Consider the following 21,458-nt stretch of genomic DNA (forward strand, 5'->3'; position numbering starts at 1 on the left):
GAATGCCGACAGAACACTGAATTTAGTGCCTACCAAATAAAGGTATAATTATTCATTATCTAATTAGCTATTTAGAATACAATGACTAAATGCAATGACCAAAAATTTTTTATTTGTTTGTGCCTTAGAATTTTGTCATCTTCAGTTGGGGAGTTAAAAAAGGGATCTCTGGGAGAAACCTTTACGGATCGCTGCTGTGCTTCAGCCATATTTTCTGCAAGTTGCAAGCTAGTCCTCAGTCTTGAATGCAGAGATGAATTCAAGAGTGCTTACTGATATGGTGGAGCAAAATTCACATTTGTGTACAGACTTCATACTTGAGGTTGCAGGTACATTTATCTGCATATGGAAAAATACCTGTGAAAAAACTTGAGATCAAAGCTTAGTATTTTGCTTTTATGTACATTCTCTTGTTGTCATACAGGGGATTTATCTGGGTAATACCCATCAGTGCAAATGGCAGCTACATACATCGGTGAGCAAACAGACTCCAGTAGAAGTAGTCCCTTTAAATTTTTTATTTTATAAAGCACACATGATATTAGTATTATTTTCTTTCCTTTCCAAAATTAATTATAAACTAAAACCAAAGGGATTCGGTTAATCAGAACTCGGCTCAAACGCTTGTAGAACAGGTGTTCTAAGTCTTAAAATCTGCTGTACATATCAGTGCCCCAGCTGATGTTAGTATAAAGGGCGGAAGTTAAAGCTCCAGAATAAGGGATAGCTTTATGTATAACACAGTTGACAGTGGATAGGTCTGATTATATTGCAACTTTCTCATCTTAAATGCTGTTTCCTGTTGGTCCATCACTTATACTGAGCAATTTAAAATATCAGAAAAAGAGATTATTGGAGATGAATTAAAGCTACAGGAAGTTGGAGCTTTGAGGGTTCCTTTTCAGTAGACATTTGAACCAAAAAGAAGTCAGAATACTCTGTTCAGAACCTGTAGTAAAGTGGTAAAGAAAACATGTTGCCATTTCAATTATTATTGCCTATTTAACATGGGATTTCTTGCAGCCATGTCCTTGAATAACCATTTCTTAACTAAAATGACACAATTTTGTAGCCAGTGATCCATGACTTTAAATATTTGGAAGGGCTATTGATTCACTGAACTGGAAGAAATTAAAGATGTTGAGGCATGTTTTCAAAAGTAGAATTACACGTATTATAAATTATATTTGATGATGTATATTCTATTTACCATTTAAATTAAAACAAAAAAGCTAAGTACATATAATACAGCATTACATTTACCTGTAATAGCCTTAACTAAACATTGGTGGTGTTGTTTAAATCAGCTATGTGTAATATTACGAGAGCTGCTAGCACCTCCAGCACCTCCTCTTGTTCCCGTGTTGTGGTCCTCTGCATGTACCTATTTCTGTTTGTGGTAGTCATTCTCTCTAGGTAAATTGTCCATAAGACCAATGATTCCATCAGCAAATTATCCAGAAAATGCTGTCAGTGCGCGTGGTGACATTTGTGCCACTGGTGGTTTTGTTGCCATTTCAGTGGTCTAATTAAATTGGCAGTTTTCTCTTGTGCCCAGCGTCGTTGTCTCCCTTCCTTTGGCACCTTAGCTCAGACCTTCTCCTTTTCTCTGTCCTTTTAACTGAATATCAAATGCATTATTGATTGCTCCTCTGCCACCCTCCTCACTTCCACTCCCCTCAACTTTTTTTGATTTTTTTTTTGATTGGCAGTATCATCCAGACAAACAGAAGGCAGATGCGCCAGCAGGAGAAGTGGAGGAGCGCATGCAGAGGTTCATCGAAATTGATCAAGCGTGGAAAATTCTAGGGAATGAAGAGACAAAAAAAGAGTATGACCTGCAGCAGCGTGGTAGGTTCCTGCCAAGGAGTGCTGTAGTGGCAGCAGCTCTTTAAATAAGCAGGGTCTGGGAGTGGTAGTTAGATGGTATTTTAAAATGCTGTTTATTGCTGAACCAAATGTTTCTTTCACTCTTGTCCTACTTTCAAATGTGGATCCATTATTTATAGCTTTTGCTACACATACATTAGCTAGTGAAAACATTGAATTACTTCCAACAAAACATTAGGTGGCGTTATTCCTAATAATTTGAATGAATATGAAATTTATACTAATTACAAACCTTAGCCCTTTTAATTTTATTAAGGCAGCTTCATTAAGTGTTCTTAAATATAAGTCTTATACTACATTTTGTTGCAGTATCTTAGATATAGGTGTTAATCCATTTATACCTAGTGTTCAATGTGTTATAGGTTTATAAGCACTTCAGAATCATTAAGACATTCTTTTTGGTTGTGTGTGTTATGGTAACTTTCATAATTCATCTGTAGTCTAAACTAGTCTTTTTAAAGCAGGTTTATAAATAATATTCCAATATAACACATTAACTAGGCAGCTCTAGCATGCATTTCTTTTTATACCTCTCAGAAAATAGCTTCTTAAAACAGTGACAGGCTGTTGTGAGAAAGAAAGGGGGGAAATGTAGGTCAGGTCTGTCACACATGGGCTACCATTACATGAAGTGATAGGCTGTCTTTCTGCTCTGGCCTCAGGATAGGAGTCCCTCAGCCTTCCATTAGAACCTTCAATAAATGTATATCCACCCTACATGTTAATGGGGGGAGTCAATAATAGTGTATTGCCTGTGGGGAAAACACTCAGTCACACTCTGCAGTAACACACTCTGGTCCAGCATTGACGTGTAGCCACCACCACTTTTGAATGTGTCTGATAAAAGCCCACTGTCTCTGCAGCTTGTTATTGAATTCTCTTCCATTGTACATTGGCACACCATCAGACCTTTCTCTCTTGTGCTGATTTTTAACTCCCCTGCCGCTGCGGATACCAGAACTTTGAGAGACAAAGGCTTAGTCATTCTGGTAGATAGGCATCACTGCAGGATAAAAAGAGTGATATATAATTGTATATACCCAGTGTGAATTATCTAGTTAAATAATCTTGTATTTCAGACTTTGTGTGCGTTTTGGAAAAGAGGGTGGAGGGATGAAAACAGAATTGTTGAATAAATATTTTAAAAGAACAGAAAAAATTGGATCTTGTGCTAATTTGTTATGTAAACAGTATTAAGATAAAACTTAAATAAATTTTTCACATCAAACTTATTTTTTTAAACGCCTGACTGTGATGCCAGAACAGGAATTTCTGCTACCCAGTGCTCTCATCCTATTGTACTCTTAGCATTGTAGTATCGGCTGTGTCTTCCATTTTCACAAATTGTACATGCACAGGAAAAAAGAAATATTGGAGATTAAGTTAGAAGTCTTTTGTCTATCTAGTGAGTTTTATCTAAAGCTTAAAATACAGACCATGAAGTTCCATTTTGCTTGGGTCAGGTTAATCCACTGAAGTCAAGACACCTACATCAAGATTTAATAAGCTACTTTGTTTTCCCATGGAATTTAAGGACATTGCTATAAATCAGTTTTGACAAAATTTATTCTACAGTATTTTAAAGGCTATCTGTATTTCCTGAGATTCTCTTGCATCCAGATGAGTTCTTCTAAAATCCATCTCAAGATTCTGTAAAAAAGACTTAGTAAATAAAGAAAACAAATTGTACATTTATTTACACAGGTATTTGGTAATGGTATGGTAATGGGATAAATGTATTTTAGTATAGAGGGTGCCATTCACAGAGGACCCAGTGTTTCAAGCTAAGCCACACGTAACATACATGTGCTGTGTTGCTGCATTCTTCGCAGCATGTTCCCTGGCAGCAAAACGATGGTGAAATAAATTCTAGTTCTTTGAATGCCTGTCAGGCTGCTCCTGAAGTCATGATTCTAGACAAATTCGTAGACACTGCTGTAAAAGCTCACAGAAACAAAGGAATTGAGACAGCTACTAAGGGGAATAGCGATGAGAGACATAATATAGCAAGTTGTAAGACTGCAAAGCCTAGGAAGCAGAATCTGAAGGATGCCAGTGTGCATGTGTGTGCGGCTGCCAGTCAGCACGAAGTCCTTTGCACTGTAGTCTTTTTCCCATTTCACAGATTGTTTATTTGTATATACCTTCTTGTGTTATACTAACTAAATCTTAATTACTTTGCTCAGAAATTCAGTGGCCAGAGAAGTTCTAAGAAGCTGGAATTCTGTGGGGCTCTATGGTTTTAATTGTGTTTTGGTTTTTTTTTATTGAATTGTTGAGAATAACAAGTGAATGTGCTTTTATAACTTACTACCGCTCTTCTCTGAAGGTATCACAATGATCTACTAATTTTTTGTGCCTTCAGGCCATAGTATTAAAGAGGAAAGGACAAACCTCAAACTGTTCAGAGGTTTGGCTCAAAGACTTATCCAAGCCTCTCTGGTCTGGAAGCCTTACAAGAACTGCCTTTTTGTATGTTTTGTGAATTTTTTTTCTAATTCATTGTTTTGTCATATCTTTAATGACATAAGAATACCCTTTTATAATGGTGAATCTTTTGCTTCCAATCCCTGTGAAAAATTTGGGGGCTGGGAAAAAAGCTGCATAACAATTTACCTATTAAGAATGGACTTTTTTTCCTCAACAGATTTTCATAGAGATTTTTCCATTCTTTGTTTGGTATCTCATTTAGAAAGATTAATATGCAGTTAAAATCAAGTTTGACAGTAATAATTACCAAAAGTTTTTCAGTGAGTTTAGCTCAGAAAAAACTGGTTTACGGTTTCCATATTAGAAGTCATCTGAACCCTGAAAGTTCATGCTTGTGTCACAGTTTGAAAGAATAAAAAACTTTTCTTAGAATCAGAGAATCGCCTAGGTTGGAAGGGACCTTCATAGGTCATCTAGATCAATCTCCTACTCAAAGCAAGTCCACAGAGGTCAGTTACTCAGACCTTCTCTAGCCTAGTTTTTAATATCTCCAAGGATGGAGATTCCAGAGTTGCTCTGGGCAGTCTGTTCCAGTGTTTGAACACCCTCATAGTAAAAAAAAAAACCCAAAAAAACCCAAACAAACAAACAAAAAACCCCCCAAAAAAACAAACAAACAAAAAACCCCAAACAAAAACCAAACCCCAAACTAAAACAGGTTTTCCTTCTATCAAGTCGAATATAAGGACTCTTTGCAACTTGTGCCTTTCACTTCTCATCCTTCCACTGTGCACCTCTGAGAAGTCTCCTCTGCACCCTCCTGTTAGGTAGCTGTAGACAATGAGATGCCTGTGTTCTTTTGGCCTCTCCTTGTATGACGTGTCCCAGACCATGCTGGCAGTCCACTGGACTTGCTCCTGTATGTCCGTGCTTTGTACTGGGGAGACCAAAACTGGACACAGAACTTCAGATGCAATCTTGTTAAGTGCTGAGTATGGGGGGGGGGGGGGGGGGGGAATCACTTCCTTGACCTGCTGGCTACGCTCTTGCTAATACAGCCCGGTATGGGGTTGGCCTTTGCCGCAGGAGTGCCCTGCTGTCTCGTGTTGAACCTGTTGTCCACCAGGACCCTTGGGTCCTTCTCTGGAAAACTGCTTTCCAGCCAGTTGTCTCCCAGCCTGTACTGGTTATTCCATCCCAAAAGCAGGACTTAATCTCTGTCAAACCCTTTGATGTCCCTGCCAGCCCATTTCTATATCCTATCAAGGTCCCTTTGAATAGCAGCCCTGCAACTTTTGTGGATTTTTGTTGACTTAAACACAAAGGAACTGTGTATCTAAACAATCACATAATTAAGATAATTCATCTTACATTTTAATTATTAATGATGGAATGATTACTAGAAAGGTCACAATTAAAATTAAATCAATAAACTGGTGACTTTGATTAATTTCTGACACTAAATGTAGGAAATAATTCAAAGCTAATGATGGGTTTGACACTAAAACTAGTTGCTTTTTTATGTTTTTGGGGCAGAGGGTGGAGAAATTTAAGAATCTAGGGGTTTTTCCATGTATGGCTCCAGTGAGGTTCTATCCAGGATAATTTCTTTTTATGTGATGGACACAGGTGTCCATAAAGCAGAAGTGTTTATAGGGGGGGGGATGTAATCACCAGTAGGAGCTTTCACTTCTCAGCACATACCTCCTTTTGATTTTCAATTTTTAAATTACTTTTTTTAGAAAAATATTACAGATGCAATTTTCATACATGAATATGTATTGCAGCATCATTTTCCTTTTGTTCTTGCTTCATTGCTTGGCATAAGGAATTACAGGTTCTAACTGGAACTGCCAGTGTTCCAGCTTCTGCCATTTGTCTCTGAGAACGATGCTGGTTCCATCTTCTCTGTACCTTCCCTTTAGGCAGTGGGGCACAACAAAAATCTTCCCTCAGCCTAAAAGATCTCATTTTAAAATATCTGGTCGGTAATTCAGCTTCCACTGACAGTACCAGTCTCTTTAAAACCTGAAAATTCTTTGCGGATGTGTCCTCATTCTCAGTTCAGTTTCTACTGCAGGTTTAGAAAGGGAGTTTTACACAGGTGTGGTCATAAATTAGGAAAATGAAAAACCAAATAGGAGGTAGCTCCTCCTCCCCTTGCTCCTTCCCCGTTCCTCTCCTAGTACAGTCAACTGAAAAGACTGTTTTGGAGATGGTCACTTTCCCATTAATCCAGCATTCCCTCCTGCTCCAGCAATAAAGTCATGATTCTGTATTAAACATCGAGTTATCTTACATAATTTGGTAAATTGGATGCCAGAAGAATAACCTTACAAATCCACGAGAATAAGCAGAAGCAAGACAAAAGCCTACCAAAATGCTTTTAATAGCGAGCAGAAATGGCAATTGAACACCTTGACTACCGTATTATAAGAAAGGAAAAAAATTAATGCAGTGTATTTTTGTCATTCCTTGTTAAGAAAATTCCTTCTTAAAAATAGTTTTAGACCAAAATAAAGCTTTTAACATGGCCATTAATTTAGGCTTTTCAGTGTGCCAGGTTATACTCTTTAAGTGACAGAAGCGTATGTTCCTTCTCTAGCCACGGATTTTATGGCTGTAGACCCGCAGCTAGTGCTGGAACACAAGCCTTTTACCACAGATCTTTGAAGTTAATTCTAATCTGCATTGGCTGCAAGTGAAGCAGTATTTTTTGTATCTTTTTAACAAACATGGCATTTTGTTATGAATATTTTTTGTGTGTGATGTTTTTATAATTTCAAATTAAAGTAAGCACAGTTTTTTTTAAATTAATGCAAGAGAGTCAAACTTAAGTAATTGTTTAAAAACTAAATAGCCTATTAGAAAAAATTAACTTCTGAAAATATCCAGGTTTTGAGTACTGTGATGATTTTGATACTTAGCAGATACTGTGAACAGTATTTGATTGACAATACATATCTTGAATTTTTTCTAATTATGTGTTTGGGTTTTTTTAAATAATTCCTAAGAATATATGACTGATAAAGAGCTAGAAAAATCTTTTAAGTATTATGACTATTTTTACTATTACCATAAACTGTTAAAAGGGTTAAATTTCCATTTACTGCTTGCAACCCTTTCCCTAAAACTCAGCCTTAAATAGCCCAAGAAATATTTATTGTATCCTCAAGTGAAACTTAAATACCTTTCCTCTTTTACAATTTCTGAATGACCCAGCAAGGGCTCTAGTAAAGCTTTGCTGAACCAAGCTGCTAATAGTTATTTAATGTTGTTCTGTAGCCTGAAAGAATCTCAGTAGATTTTTCCTTTTAATCTCTTTGAATTGCAGGCTCATAAACTTCTCTGATGAGCCTGCCAGTGTTTTCTTGGATCCTGCAGTTGAGACAATGGAGCTGCAGAATCCTTTCACCTCTTGTTGTCAGACAAATCCAATAGACGGCAAAGCCAGGCAGGCTGTACTTCTTGTGAATTAAGATTCGTTTTTCAAGTTACGGTAGATGATCAGGTCTTCACAGTTTTTCCCTGTATGTTCAGGAACATGTTTCAGAAAGTACAACTCGGCACGCAGAGTTCTACAGCTTGAACAGACGTCACATATAAGTTAAGCCTACCACAGAACTCAGTACTGGTAACACCACCAGTCTTAAATAACCTCCTCCGGCAAGGGAGTGAAAATCAGACACTGGTTTACTTCAGAGAACCACTAATGAGAGAGTGATGGCTGTAGTAATAATGATGTAGATTAAATAAGGAAGAGCACAAGAAATATTGGAGTCACTAACACACTCTGTGAAAACTGTTAGGTTTGTAGTTCTGCTTGTAAGCTCCCCAAACTCATACTGGGCTGTGCCTCTGTTTTTAAATAAGTGGCTAAATCTGTTTCTGCTGTCTTAAGGTACATTAGATTGGGTAGTGTATTTAATAGGAGAACTAGAAAATAAAAAAGCTTCGTTCAACTCAGGAAAATAAGTTTCTCCTACTTGAACCGGATAAGCAAATAAATGCAGCATACAAAACTGACTGACAAGAGCGGTTACTGGATTATGTGCTAAGTTTGGAGACTTCCTGAAGGCAAGAGTACTAATTGAAAATCTACATCTTTTGAGATAACCAGTAAGACTCTTTCAGACTTGAGCATCAGACTAGGAATAACGATCTCTGTTCAGGCTGGGAATTGTATGAGTGATTAATTTTGCCTGTTGATTTTTTTTAAATTATTTTTTTATTTTTAAAATGGTAATTGCAGTAAAGAATTGGAAAAGCTAGTTGAAATTCTGTTTCCCGGGCTTCATATTGTACTATGTTTGGAATAGAAGAGAGGGTAGATTTTTCCTCAGCCGCCGCCTTCGTTACCTTGCAGGTAACTTTACTTCAGGAAGTACGGAAGCCTCGTGAATTTGCATCTCACCAGTTCTCTTCACGGTGGCATATGGTCCATCTGCCCTTTTTGTATTTTCTACCAGCAAGACACAACCCAGAACTCCACCTCCAATTCTGTAAAAGTTGTTCTGAGTGAAATCCTGCTTCATGAATTCCAAATAGGAAGGCCTGGTTTCTTTTAAACTCAATTTTTTGCTACCTATAAATGAAGCTTAGGAAAATCTGCTCTTCCTACAACCTAAGCGAGCGTTTTCCTTTGTGAATTTTTCTTCCCAGTATTAAAAAACCCAGGTGAAACAGGAAGCGCTTGCCTTTTTCACACTGTTCTCACAGCTATAGTATTGTCTTCTTCCACCGCAGTGGAGAGAAGAACGTGAAGGTAGGTAGGTAGAGAGACTTCATTTTGATCTCTGCTTTTTTTTTTTTTCTTCCTCAAAAAAGAGGAGGAGGAGTCTTTACTTCACACAAGGCCTGCTGGAGGAGAGGCCTCTGACTGGGTTGGTGGGTGTTTTCAGGACATTCACGGTTCCTGTTCTCATGTTTTGTAGCTAGAAGGCTGTACCAGACTGACTCCAAGTAATGTTAGAGTTATTTGGCAGGAATTAAGACCATCTGACCTTTTATTTTATTTTGGGCATTTCATCAGTTAACTGATGTTCTGATCAGGTGTTAAGAAAAATGTTGTTCCTTTGTATAACTAAAACATTACCCATAGCTCTTGTTTATGTAACTGAGAGCATGCACAACAATGAGAATGACTGATTGATAGGTATATCTTCCAGTTTTCTTTCATCTTTACACTCTTGCTGATTTTTTTCTCTTTTTTGACAGCAGTAAAGTATTAGGTGTGAGTGGGTTAATTTTCTTTTAATTCTGACTTTTTCATTACAGAATAGGTGTTCAGCAAAGGTAACATCAAGGAGGCTGCATTGATTCTGTCATTATTTCCAATGTGTCCGATTTGTTTTAATCTCCTTCATTAAAACTAATTTAGATGAGGCTCATTCTCATGGATCTCTAATGGACATTTCTGTTAAAATTAAAATAGTTAGTTGCAAAATAAAGCCTGGGGCTTAATATTTGGGGTTTTGTGTGTGTGTGGTTGTTTTTTTTTTTTTTAAACTGGCCTTAAATGGCCAATTTAAAAACTGAAAATGTAAGTATTAACTCTTCTCTTCTCCCCTCCCCAGTTATACATAAGGATAGTTAAAATGCAAGGGGTTCATTTCACTACTGGGACATTACATTAGTACTTCTACTTATGATACTATACCTTTAAAACATAGAGCTATGAAAGGGAAACAATTAAAAAAAACCCCCAAAAAAACCCAGAAAACAACAAAACAGATTGGTTAGATTTTAAGGTTAATTTAGATAATTAACTATAGAGAAAGCTGTGATTAGCTATTGCTAGGATTATACTTTCATAGTAGCCTGAAACTTCTTTGCAGCAACTTACACTACTTTGTTGTAAGTTAGGAATGTTACTTGGGAATAGCTTGCTTTACATGGTTAACGTGTGAAATCAACTAACAGAATATCGATGCAGGTCTGTTCTGAGTCACTACTTCACTGTTCAAAATCTGATACCAGCTTTTGAAGAGTAAGGTGGTTGCAATCAGATGATGATGTTTGGTGGTAATGAAGGAAATACTCCATTATCTGATCAGATAAAGGTATTATTTTTCCTGGGGTATTATTGGAGGAGGTAGCTGCAAAGTCTCTTATTCCTTCTTCTCAGTCCAGAGCAAAGAGCAGTTACATAGAAGAAGCTGGGAACCATTTAGAATACCTTACAATCTAGTGATTAGGTGAGGCAATCTCTTGGGAATTAAAATAACATAAAATAATCTGGGTCTCTGACTTTTTCAGCAAGTGCTCAATAAGTAGTTCTGGAATAAGAAATTCTTTCATTGCCAACTTACTTTTCATAGAAAGCCATAGACAACACTATATGCTCTAGAAAGCTTGATGTTATTAAACTATAAACCTCGTTTAAAAACTCACTGATCCAAGAGAAGGAACGCCTACTTTCTCAGTAACAACCTGATTTAAACCTTAAATAAGCCCTAAGCTCCTGAGTCTTGCCAAATCTAAGGCATTTCTGCGTATGTGCTAAAGATCAGCTTTCAGCGTTTCTGGTTCTTTTAAAAAACAGCATTTGGGGAGTTGGAGCTTCCAGGTGTCAGGCAGCAGCTGGGAGGTTTTGTGTAGTAAGTTGTAAGGGGTTTATGTCCGTGTGTGTCATGTCCCCCCCCTTTTTTTTTAATAATATCTTACGGCTTCACAACTTTGTTGACAAAATCTTACATTGTCAAGTTAAAGAACTTGGTGTGAACTTTGTACATCAGGTATGAGTGTGCTGATAAATTGCAAAAAACAATTTGTATTTGTATTGTACAGTTTGCATTTGATAATTTTGACTGTATTGTACACTTTATTTCATGCTGTACTCTATGTTGGAAGAACCTAGGGGATCAAATGGCAATGGATCTCATGGGTGCAGGCCAGAACTGACCTTCTTTCTGTGCCGAGAGACTCTTTATCATAAAAGAACACTTGGACTAGTCTTCCCCTAAAAGTGTTTTTCATTTCTCTTTTGTTAGGAATATCTTTTTGCAAGAATCCTGGGGTTCTTCTCAAACGCAACCCTAACATTTACTTGGTGCTTATTGGGGGGGGGGTATTTGGCTTCTCCTTTCTAAAGGCGAATGGGTTGCCTAAGAGAGATTGTGGAGTCACCATCTGTGGAGGTATTTAAAATCTGACCGGACATGGTCCTGGGCAACCTGCTCTAGCTGACCCTGCCTGTGCAGGAGGGTTGGATTAGGTGATCTTGAGAGGTGCCTTCTGACCTTAACCATTCTGTGATTTTGTGAAAAGTACAGGTAAGCAGACATTCACAATTGCAGCTTGTGGATTTGTAGTTACAGCCAGGCTTTTAAAAGGTATTTATATCAAAACAAAATTTGCCCCTCATTTCACATAATTGTTTGGATGCACAAAAGTACTGGTTTCAGTAGTGGCTTAATTTCAGTAATACCTCTTCACCATTTACTTTTCCTGGCTTCCTGGCCACAGTTGGACATTTTCCAGCTTATGCAGAGATACGGAAACTAAAATTTGAGAGAACTGCATTTTTAACTGATAATGTGGTCTAGGTATGACTCTCTAGTAGGGACCAGATTGACTGCTAGGTATATAAAACTATTAATTTATCAGTAAGAAATAAGGACCTGTACGTTATCAGGGTTGAACATCTGTCATGTTTTCTTTATAGAAGATAACCTGTCAAAAGAATGGCCGCTACATGCACAAATTTATCTTGAGGATATGTCCTGGAACGAAGGTATGAGGAGCGCCTTACTACTTGTTCCCAGTGCCTTTCGTTGTCTCTGCAAATGTTTTCTATTTTTTCTGCATCTTATACTATTATGTTGTCTTATTGTAAGTTCTGATTTTCTTACATTTTCCTCAGATTTAGCTATTCTGTTCTCTGTGATTATCTGAATTGGAACTTTCTGTGATACTTATTTTGCATTCCTTCTTCATCTCTTCCCTCCCCACCCTTGCAGTACCACTTTTCACCTAGCTCTCTTCTTGTAGTATAATTGAGTATTTAGATTTCCAGATTCTTCCCAAATCTTTCATGCATCTTCTTGCTCTTTCTGTGATGATAGAATGCAAGTGTTTTCATACGGATTTTTTTTCATCTGACAGTGTGTTACTTCTCTCCTTTATATTTCTCTAGCTTTTATCATTTACTTGCTTTTTGGACGAATGGCTGATTTTTTTTTTTTTTTTTTTTTTTTACTTAAGCTGTGGGGGGAAAATCCTATCGACTTTCCTTTCTTCTGTTTTATGTTTGTTTCCTGGGTTAGCAGTCTGTTTTGGAACCATCCTTGATCTGTCATATGTATAATTAACACCCCTTAGTTTGTTCTTAATTGCTCTCTAAAGATCTTGGTACTTTGTCAGAATTAAGTTCTCATTCAGAAATATTCAGTGATGTAGTCCTTTTAACATCTGTCTGTTTCACTGATGTGCACCTTTGTATTATTTGCTCTTTTAGAGACTACACTGATGCTGGCTGTTTGGCATAAGAATACCTCACAGTCACTGAAACACATCTTAACAGTATAGTTATTTTTTGAGCAACAGATGGTAGCACAGGTACTGATATTCACAATCCACACACAAATTATGCTTTGTTATTAAAAGCACCTTTGTGAAGAATATCCACAATAAATTCTTGATTCTTCTCAAGGACTAAAGGCTTTTTTGTTTTCTTTTTTGGCAGATGAACAATGTTACACTCTCTCATGCCGATGTGGTGGGAATTACACCGTCTTCAAGAGTGAAACCAAAGATGTATCTTTAGTTTGTTGTGACACATGTTCACTTGTTATCGAGATCCTTCAATGATTGTTTCAGTCAAGCACGTTAAGAGTTACAAACTGTTTAGAAGACTGGACAAACAGCAGACAGCATCTGCTAAGAAATGTATGTTAAAGAAAAGGGGGGCACTACCAGAATGAGCTCAGTTAGGCTTAAGAAAGGAAATGTGGCCATTTGCTAACATAGCTCTGCAGACACGAGGCTTGGTTATTAAAAACCTCCAGAACAGAACACTAAGTTCTGTACAACCGGAATATATCTCATGATCTAAATGACATTTCTTTCCCAACAAATGACAGAGTAGCTTCTTTCAATCTCAGTCTATATCAGCTATACCTTAGGCCCTACCTCTTAGGTTAAATCCTTTTAACAGCTCAGATGACAAAATTTAATCAGGAGGCATACACGTGAGAATGCTTTGAAGATAATGAAGAGTAAGGTGCATTAATGGGAAACAGGAACATTTTCTATTTAACTTCTTCATTAAATCCTCACAAGGACTTGAGCCTTGGACAGAGGTGGCAGAGACCTGCAGGTCAACCAGGCTGGTAGCAGGTCCAGTGCCTACGCACCGGACTGTAACACTGCATCTACATTAATGCTTTTGAAGCAACCCTCTCTGCCATCTGAACAAATGCAGTCTTCATTCCTTAGAGAAAAACTAACCAGGAAGCTGTGCTCTGGGCCCTACTGGGTATACAGTCCACTGGGCCAAACTAGAGCTGGTTTAAGGACAACCCTACAAAACACATTAAACAACTAGCAGATCCGGAACCCCACTTGGTGCTGTTTTCAGTTCCAATCCCACACTACTGGCTAATGTAGGCATAGCCTGTGTGCGGCTCTGGATGTGTGACAATATAATAGTGCATTGGGCCTTTTTCAGCCCCTGTTAACAGTCAGTGCTAACCTTGGCTTGTAGTAAAACCCCAAACTTTTAATAAATCCAGTGACTAGCCAGAGGAAACAGAGGCATATCATTTTTGTTGATGACAGCAGTATATCATTCCCACTTTCAAGTTAGATGTAATGTCAGAAAGAGTCATCTTTGTCAAGTAATACTTTTGTTTATTCTAAGCAAAAATAGTTCTATTGATTTTAGTAGAAAATATTATGAAAGCTGGCGCTAGTCCCTTAAATCTTTTAATCATCAAGAAATCTATGGCCATTGGGGCTTGCACGTAGAAATCCAAAGTCATTCAGAGGCCATATCTGTAAAATAAAATACAGTTATAAGAGATTTTTATCACAACTCGAAGTTCGGTATTTGCATTTGTTAGTGTTGTAATCGTTTCATAAACTGCATAATTTTTTAGCTCTTTGGTTGACAGGGTATATGAACTTTTCTCATTTGTGTGTTTCTTTTACTAGGAGTAATAAATATTATATATCAGGAGGAATCATCATTCCATAGTGGCTGGAGACAACACTAATTTATACACAACATGCTTTGCTATGGAGAGCCTCACAAATTACATTTTTTTTTTCAGCCTTGGAAATAAATACATTCCTAGAAAATAACTTTTAAATTCAGAGTTTTCTAGCTTGTAAACCTCTTAAAAGACAAAGTATATATTTTTCATCCACCTAGGAGAAGAAAATACCACGAACATCACCTCCCAGTGAAAGTAGTTCTAAGGTATACATTTGTATGTTCAACATGGGCATTTGAACTGCAAACACCAAACCTTGGGAGAAAATTCCAGAGGCTTATAGGTAAGCTTATACCATGCAAATAGGTATAAAGGGGTGGAGTGCCTGCCACCATCAGGGACGCTCGACCAAGGGGCTCCTCTGGGAAGGGGACTACTATGCAGAAAAGGAAGGAGCACAAATCATGACCAAGTACAAGCACAAGTGTCAGAGAATGATGCCCACCAGCAAGAAAAAAAAACTTTCTCTCCAGAACACTAACTCTATAGCTGTTCATACTACTGAACGCTCCCAGGAGTACTTTCCTCTGAACATTCATTAATTACATGTAGGCTGGTCTTGGATGCAAAAAAACCTAACAGGGAATCAAGGACATTCTTTTACACTTTGTCCTTTGTCTCCCTTGACTGCCTGTGTCTCTTCGCTACACGTTCTTTCAAAGATGGCACGAGGGGATCAGCAGGAAGAAGGGAAGGAGATGATGTTGAAGAATGAATGCCCTTCTGTGGCTCTAATCCCATAAAAATCTCACAGCCCCTGCTCAAGATGAAGCAACCTAGACAGAAAAAGGTGATGCACTACCTTGTTCCCAAAGCATCTGTCTGTGATGTTTATCTTGCTCATTTTTCCTTAGAATTTGATCTTAAGGAAGGCATGCAGTCACCTTCCAGGAACAGCAGCTTACTCTTAACTGAGTTCATGGAACATCCACAGCACAGAGGGAGCCTTTGCTGCTTTCTATGTGGAGTGAAAAAGTAATTTTTTCAGTTTAAAAGAGGAAGCACAGTGCCACGGTTCAGTATTTCAAACCCCAAGACTTGTCCCCAGCACTAAAGACAATGACAGAAGAGGCAGAGGCAGTTAAGGATGGGCATAGCAAGACATAGCATCAACTTACTAGGCTAGGACTGTGCACTGCTAGAAGCTCCCTAGACTTGCATCTGTGAGGCCCCTTGCAGCACTGTGCTAAGTTGCCATCAGCTGGATTGTGCCTGGGCCCTTAGGAGGACAGAAGGATGTATCATTCTCAGCTCCTCAAGTTCTGTGGATCTGAAAAAGGCTCAAAGCTCTCTTGTGCAAGTATCTTAGAAAAATACATGTCTTTTTTGGCATGTGCAGTTAAGGGAAGAGCATGAGGAACATCTGCTGGTATAGAGAAATACACAGAGGTAATGTCTTGTCTCTATATGCATATTAGCCAGTAAGTTCCACAAAAATATATAGAGGTACGAACCAACAACAGAAGGATATTTGTGATCTTGGTTAGAAGCAAAGCTACAGAATTCAAGGCTCTGCAGAGGGCCTATGCTGGCTGCAGGCTGGGTGTCAAGTCTTGGGCCTCAAAGGCAAACGGGAGTAAAAGGGAATAGGAATATCCCATATTACAAGTCTAAGCTGATTTGAGTAAAGGCCCAAAGAAGGAAGTTTCTTAGGCCATTCACTACAGCACAAATCTCACTTCAGGCAACTTAAATCACACCTATTGCAACTTGACTTTCCCATTGCTACTTGACTTTCTTTCAGTGAAAGCAATCAAATTTGTTTTAAATGTTGTTTTGACAATTTAGTTTCAAATTCATCACCATAATCCTAGTGATGGAGTTAGAATGAAAATGATGTTTTATCCAGTCTGTGTGCAGGAGAGAATGCAAAAAACAATACTCATGGTTGGAAAGGAGATGGAACAAGCCTTCTATGGGAAACAAAGACATGCCACTGTGTGTAGTAATTCCCAAGTCTTTTAAAGTTATGACAGAAGTTGACTGTGACTTGTTCATTCAAACTGGCTAGTCCAATTAGCAGCTGTTTCCCCTTGCCCGCTTTGGTTTGGCCTACATAGATTTGATCTGATGGATGGGGGATAAATGGGGCTAACTAGCTCTTTTGAAGATACGCTACAGGTCTGGTTTTGACATGGAGCCTATGTCCAGGGAATGCACAGGATATCCTACCTAGGATAGGATGAAGTGTGAGTTCTGTCAAGTGGGACTCCCTAGGCTTTTACTGAATTTGCAGCTACTTTGATTTCAGTGGCGTTTTTATGGAATGAACTTGTCTCTCAGAGTGGCAGTTGATATGGCGGCAGGGAGAAAAGGGGCAAATCCAGTATCATTATTTCTGTATGGATTAAAAACAGGTGCACCAACATTGACTGAGAATCTCGGGTCTAAACTTCACAGATGAGCTACAGAGAGATTAACATTTATGTTTTGCCAGGAATAGGTTGCCTAAACAAACCTGGTACAAGCTCTCTCTCTTCTGTTGAAATCCATTACTTCCAAATTAGATTTGTTTTTTTTGCATCCATTACTAAAAACGTAACTTAGCATTCAAAGGCACTGTTACATCTGCTTCTCCAAAACCCACTTTAAGATAAAGCCACATAAGCTTCCATTCTCAAGGCAGTAAAAGACTTTTCATGAAAGAGAAGCCAAACCTCTAGTAGACGACATTAAAAAGCATATATAGGTTTCTTGGCCAGTGGTCTACTAATTAGCTACCACCATGCGGACTAGCTGTATTCTGCTGCCTTTCACTGTAATGTTCAGTAGCAACGTACAATAGCAAGAGCACTGTGTTCTAATGTGAATTACCATACACAACCCAAACTATAAACACTCATTTGAAGAATCAATCTTTTTTGCTTTTGTTAGGCACCACATACTTAAATCTCATTAAAATGTTAATAATCACTACCCTATATACACCGTCATAAAACAACTGCTATAAAATTTGATTAAATAATAATTTTTATTAAGTTTCAAGTGATTGCATACTATTTTTTTAAACAGACAATATTCTGGAGTCCTAAAGTACTTCAATATATAACATCTGTGTGTAAGTTCCATTCATTTAACAGAGTTTACTGCTTGCTAAATTTAGGGTTCAGTCCTGTCAGTCACTTCATTAAAGTCTCTCAAACATCTTCCTTGTTGGGGTACAAGCTGGAAACAAATTTATTGCTGTAGAGGGATACTGTGAATAATTATGGATGTCCACATACACAGGTTCTTAATATAGACATGATTTGCTAACAGTCCCCTTAAAGTAGTAAACAGAAGTTTTTCTATACTAGTACATCAGTTGGAGAATTTTTTTTTTTTCAGTTGGATTATTAATACCACATTCTTATTAAGAGGGCTGTCAGCACATCAGCATCATTTGTGTTTTAGCAGTTAATAATCCAAGCTAAAACTTGGGTCATAAAAATAGCCCATTTAGAATCAGCATTTTTTCCTCTGGTGTACACGGTAAGGCAAACAATACCGAGAAGGAACAGAGAGCACTCAGTAAACACTAGGGAAGAACTCAAAGCAAATGCTATCCAGAAAGAACAGAGGTCAGACAAAACTCGGTGGTGGGGCTGAGGGGGACACGTTATTTGAGGTTTAGTGAGCAGTTATGATGATGGTCAATAGCTGCAAGGTTTTTTGAAAAGTCCTAAGTTGGGTTCATAAAAACTGTAAGAATATAAAACTTTGTTAGACTGGAAAGATCTAATTTTCCCTGTGCATGTAATACAGCTGTGCTAAATTATGTTTTTGTGGATGTGTTGCAATATATCGAGAACAGTTTTCAAAACCTTTTTTTATTGTTCTGAATGGCACCATTTTAAATCTAGCTTTCTAAAAGCTGGTGCATAAGTCTGTAATACATACTCCCTTGTTTCTTGGATTAAACTTTTTATGGAGAGAAAATTGCCTTAGTTTCTTCTTCTTGGTGAGTAAATTAATAATGCAGATAATACGAAAAAGTAGTTCAGTGTGAAGTAAAGCTGTAGAATTTTTGAAACAGGAGGAACAACCATGGAGATTTATACAATACAATATGAATTCAAAGCATTTTTAAATAAAAATGTGGTGGACAATTACGGTGGCACAGATTTGACTTTACTGTTAAGGCTTTTTCACAGACTTAGTTTAAAAAGCAGCAAGGCCAGTCTACATGTCTAAAGTATGTATGCAAGTCCTAGAAAGATAACCTTTTCTTCCATCTTTGTTTTTTGAACTATAAAACTACACTGCTCAAATTACAACAACAGTGAAATATGGAGCTGCCCTTTTCTACCATGTTGCAGAGGCAAGAATCAAATTAAGGACGGAATGTATATCCATGCAGTAGGGTGTGTATGCGTGTGTGTGTATGTTTGTGTTTTTATCAGGTTTGGATTTGCTTGCAAAATAATTCATTCAGTTTTCAGAGGCAGCGCAGGCTCAGAGAGTGCTGCTCAAAAAATGAGTCTTCCCTCAAAAAAAAACCCCACCATTGCTGAATTATCCTTTTACAGCAGGTGTTCAAGCTTTCCTTTACATTTGCTTTGGCCAGAGAGTTAAGGAGGCAAGTTTTAATACCTAACACCCAGGCATTAGAAGTGCGTTAATGCAACTATTTTTAGATACTATAAATATATATATACCTTAAAACAAATGCGTCCTCTTATCAGTCCGTAAGGAACAGGTCCATAGCACCTGGAATCTGTAGAATTCCTGAGATTATCACCTTCTAACCAAACATGTCCTTTAGGCACCTATGATTAAGCAATATTGAAATGTAAAAAGAAAACAGAATAGAATGGTATTAAGCATAGTTTGCCTTACAATATGTTTTCTGATTTCTGTGTTCTGTATTTCATGACTGTATAATGAACTAATTTTTTATTGAATCTAGTAAGACACAGTGCCAGATTTGGAGGGATGAGAGGGAGTGCTCCAAAGTATCTGTTCTATCATGTGCTCAAAAAACAATGGTTTGCAACAAAAAATCCAAAATGAAGATGTAAGAGGTTAGACCAATGTGACAGGGTCATTAATTTAATAGACTTCAAAAGAGGTCATTAGGATGTTGACTGAAAATCTGCCCTCCTGTCGCAGTAACAGCATGAACAGGGCAGCCACACACTCATCAACATCCTGGGGCCAGCACCAAGGCTAGACCTGTTAGTAGATTCATGATGAACTAACTGGTAATTGATTGTGACATCAATTACGAATAATCTCATCATTTTATCGGAGTAGGCTTGTCAAAGTTCTAATTAAGATCACAGTTCATTCTATGTGCAGGCAGAATCCACAACACATTATATTGCAATAATGACGATCACAAAACAGCAAATCCCTTTTTATAATTTGAAAATTAATGATGGTGACCTTATACTATATGACAAAGACCTTTCATTGCCTATATATATTATGCATTGACTATATTACATACCATAGATTCACGGCATTCACTGACTGACTCAATACAAAATGAGAAATAGCAACATAGCTGTATTAGTTACCTAAACAAGAGTATGAAGCTTTCATATATGAAAAAGTCGCTGCTGTAAGTCTTAAACTAAGATTTCCGCTTGGAATATACAACACTATTTTGATACAGTTTTTTAAAAACATTTCAGATATAGATAACCTCTTTCAAGTTACCAAATAAAATACTTAATTATTTTTCTAATCTGTTTTTGTTTCTAAAATTCTAAACCAGCCTGAAAATTTAAAAGTAGCAACATATTCTCAATCTAGATAATATTAACATGGACTTTAAGTTAACATACGTTTTTCCAAAACCAAATATGTACTTGAAACATTACTATGCCCACAATTCAGAGAAAAAAAAACAAACAACCCCCCCCCCAATTTCAAATGAAACTCAGAGTTTGAGCAGTATAAACATTAATGTTTTAGAAATAAGCCACATGGACTCGTAAATACGATAGTCTACATATACAGAATTCAAGGATAACAGACTAAACAAAACAAAATACCACTCTAGTAGTAAAGTCTGGATGTAAACCATTAAGAATAAAACCAGGTCCCCCAGATAAACATTTGAGGAAAATGCAGGTGACGTGTAATTTTTGGTACTTCTGGGTATCTGGCCACTTAACACTTATTGGGAACCTTGTCTTTAAATAAGGCTGTTCAGCTCTCGCTTAGTCATGCTCCCCTCTGCCTGTTTCCCGAGTAGGATCTGAGGATAGCACGCTACCCGAGAGTCCCTTTGTTGAGCAGTGGCAAATGTATAAGCTACGGATTAAGAACCAACAGTTCATCTCTGTCAGCGGCAAAGAGATACTCGTCATGGAAAGCATACGTGAGCCTGTCCATCTTCTCCCAGCCGCCCCCCCGTATTTCTCTGGTATCCGGGACAGGTGCTTTGGGCATGTCAGAGGGCACACATACCTGCCTCAACGTTTTAGAATCTGTATGTGGAGCTGTAGACCAGCAATATGTCTAAACCCTTTTGAAACCTACCGAGACTGTCTCCTTCCACAGTCTCCTTTATACAGGAGTGCCACCTTGTTTGTTTTAAACTGATGATCTAGTTCTATCAAGGTCCTTTACTTCTTGTTCTCCCAGTCCTTCAATACAGGATTTCCATATCCAGCCTGTCTGCCACCTTTGTTATTTTGTAGGCTTATCAGATTCCTGGCATGTGCACGGAAGAGCTTTCTCTGGGAAGGCCAGTTGGTTTCAGCTAGATGACTTTGGCCCTCCTCCTACCCAAGCAGCTTTGCAAACAAAACAACCAAACAGAAGTCAATTTAAAATAAATAAATTGAAAAAAAAAAATCTATCCAGAGTCAAATGACCTGTGTAGAATATACATCTCATCACATGCGGACATATGTTTTTGATAGGTCTCCATTTGAGAATGTACTGACATTCCTCTTTTCCTCAAAGATTCTGTGGTATACAGCCTAT

At 37.8% G+C, this 21,458-nt stretch overlaps 2 protein-coding genes across 7 annotated transcripts in view; one reads left to right on the forward strand and one right to left on the reverse strand.

The window, feature by feature from the left end:
* Positions 1-18,455, forward strand: part of DNAJC24 (DnaJ heat shock protein family (Hsp40) member C24) — a 43,786-nt gene extending 25,331 nt beyond the window's left edge. For 2 of the 4 annotated variants that reach the window (XM_076343884.1, XM_076343885.1), the window contains exons 3-5: positions 1,713-1,851; positions 11,987-12,055; positions 13,007-18,455. In XM_076343884.1, coding sequence (XP_076199999.1) covers positions 1,713-1,851; positions 11,987-12,055; positions 13,007-13,131 — 333 coding nt within the window. In that variant the 3' untranslated portion in view covers positions 13,132-18,455. Of the gene's footprint in view, positions 1-128; positions 323-1,712; positions 1,852-11,986; positions 12,056-12,778; positions 12,968-13,006 lie in introns of those variants that run through there. The other 2 variants (XM_076343886.1, XM_076343887.1) reach the window with 2 other exon arrangements.
* Positions 14,152-21,458, reverse strand: part of IMMP1L (inner mitochondrial membrane peptidase subunit 1) — a 37,380-nt gene continuing 30,073 nt past the window's right edge. For 2 of the 3 annotated variants that reach the window (XM_076343879.1, XM_076343881.1), the window contains 2 exons: positions 19,175-19,285; positions 14,152-14,316 (listed from right to left, as the gene is read on the reverse strand). In XM_076343879.1, the coding sequence (XP_076199994.1) occupies positions 14,248-14,316; positions 19,175-19,285 (180 nt within the window). In that variant the 3' untranslated portion in view covers positions 14,152-14,247. Of the gene's footprint in view, positions 14,317-15,412; positions 15,496-19,174; positions 19,286-21,458 lie in introns of those variants that run through there. The other variant, XM_076343882.1, reaches the window with a different exon arrangement.

Source organism: Aptenodytes patagonicus, chromosome 7 (assembly GCF_965638725.1).
Source record: "Aptenodytes patagonicus chromosome 7, bAptPat1.pri.cur, whole genome shotgun sequence".
Lineage (NCBI taxonomy): Eukaryota > Metazoa > Chordata > Aves > Sphenisciformes > Spheniscidae > Aptenodytes > Aptenodytes patagonicus.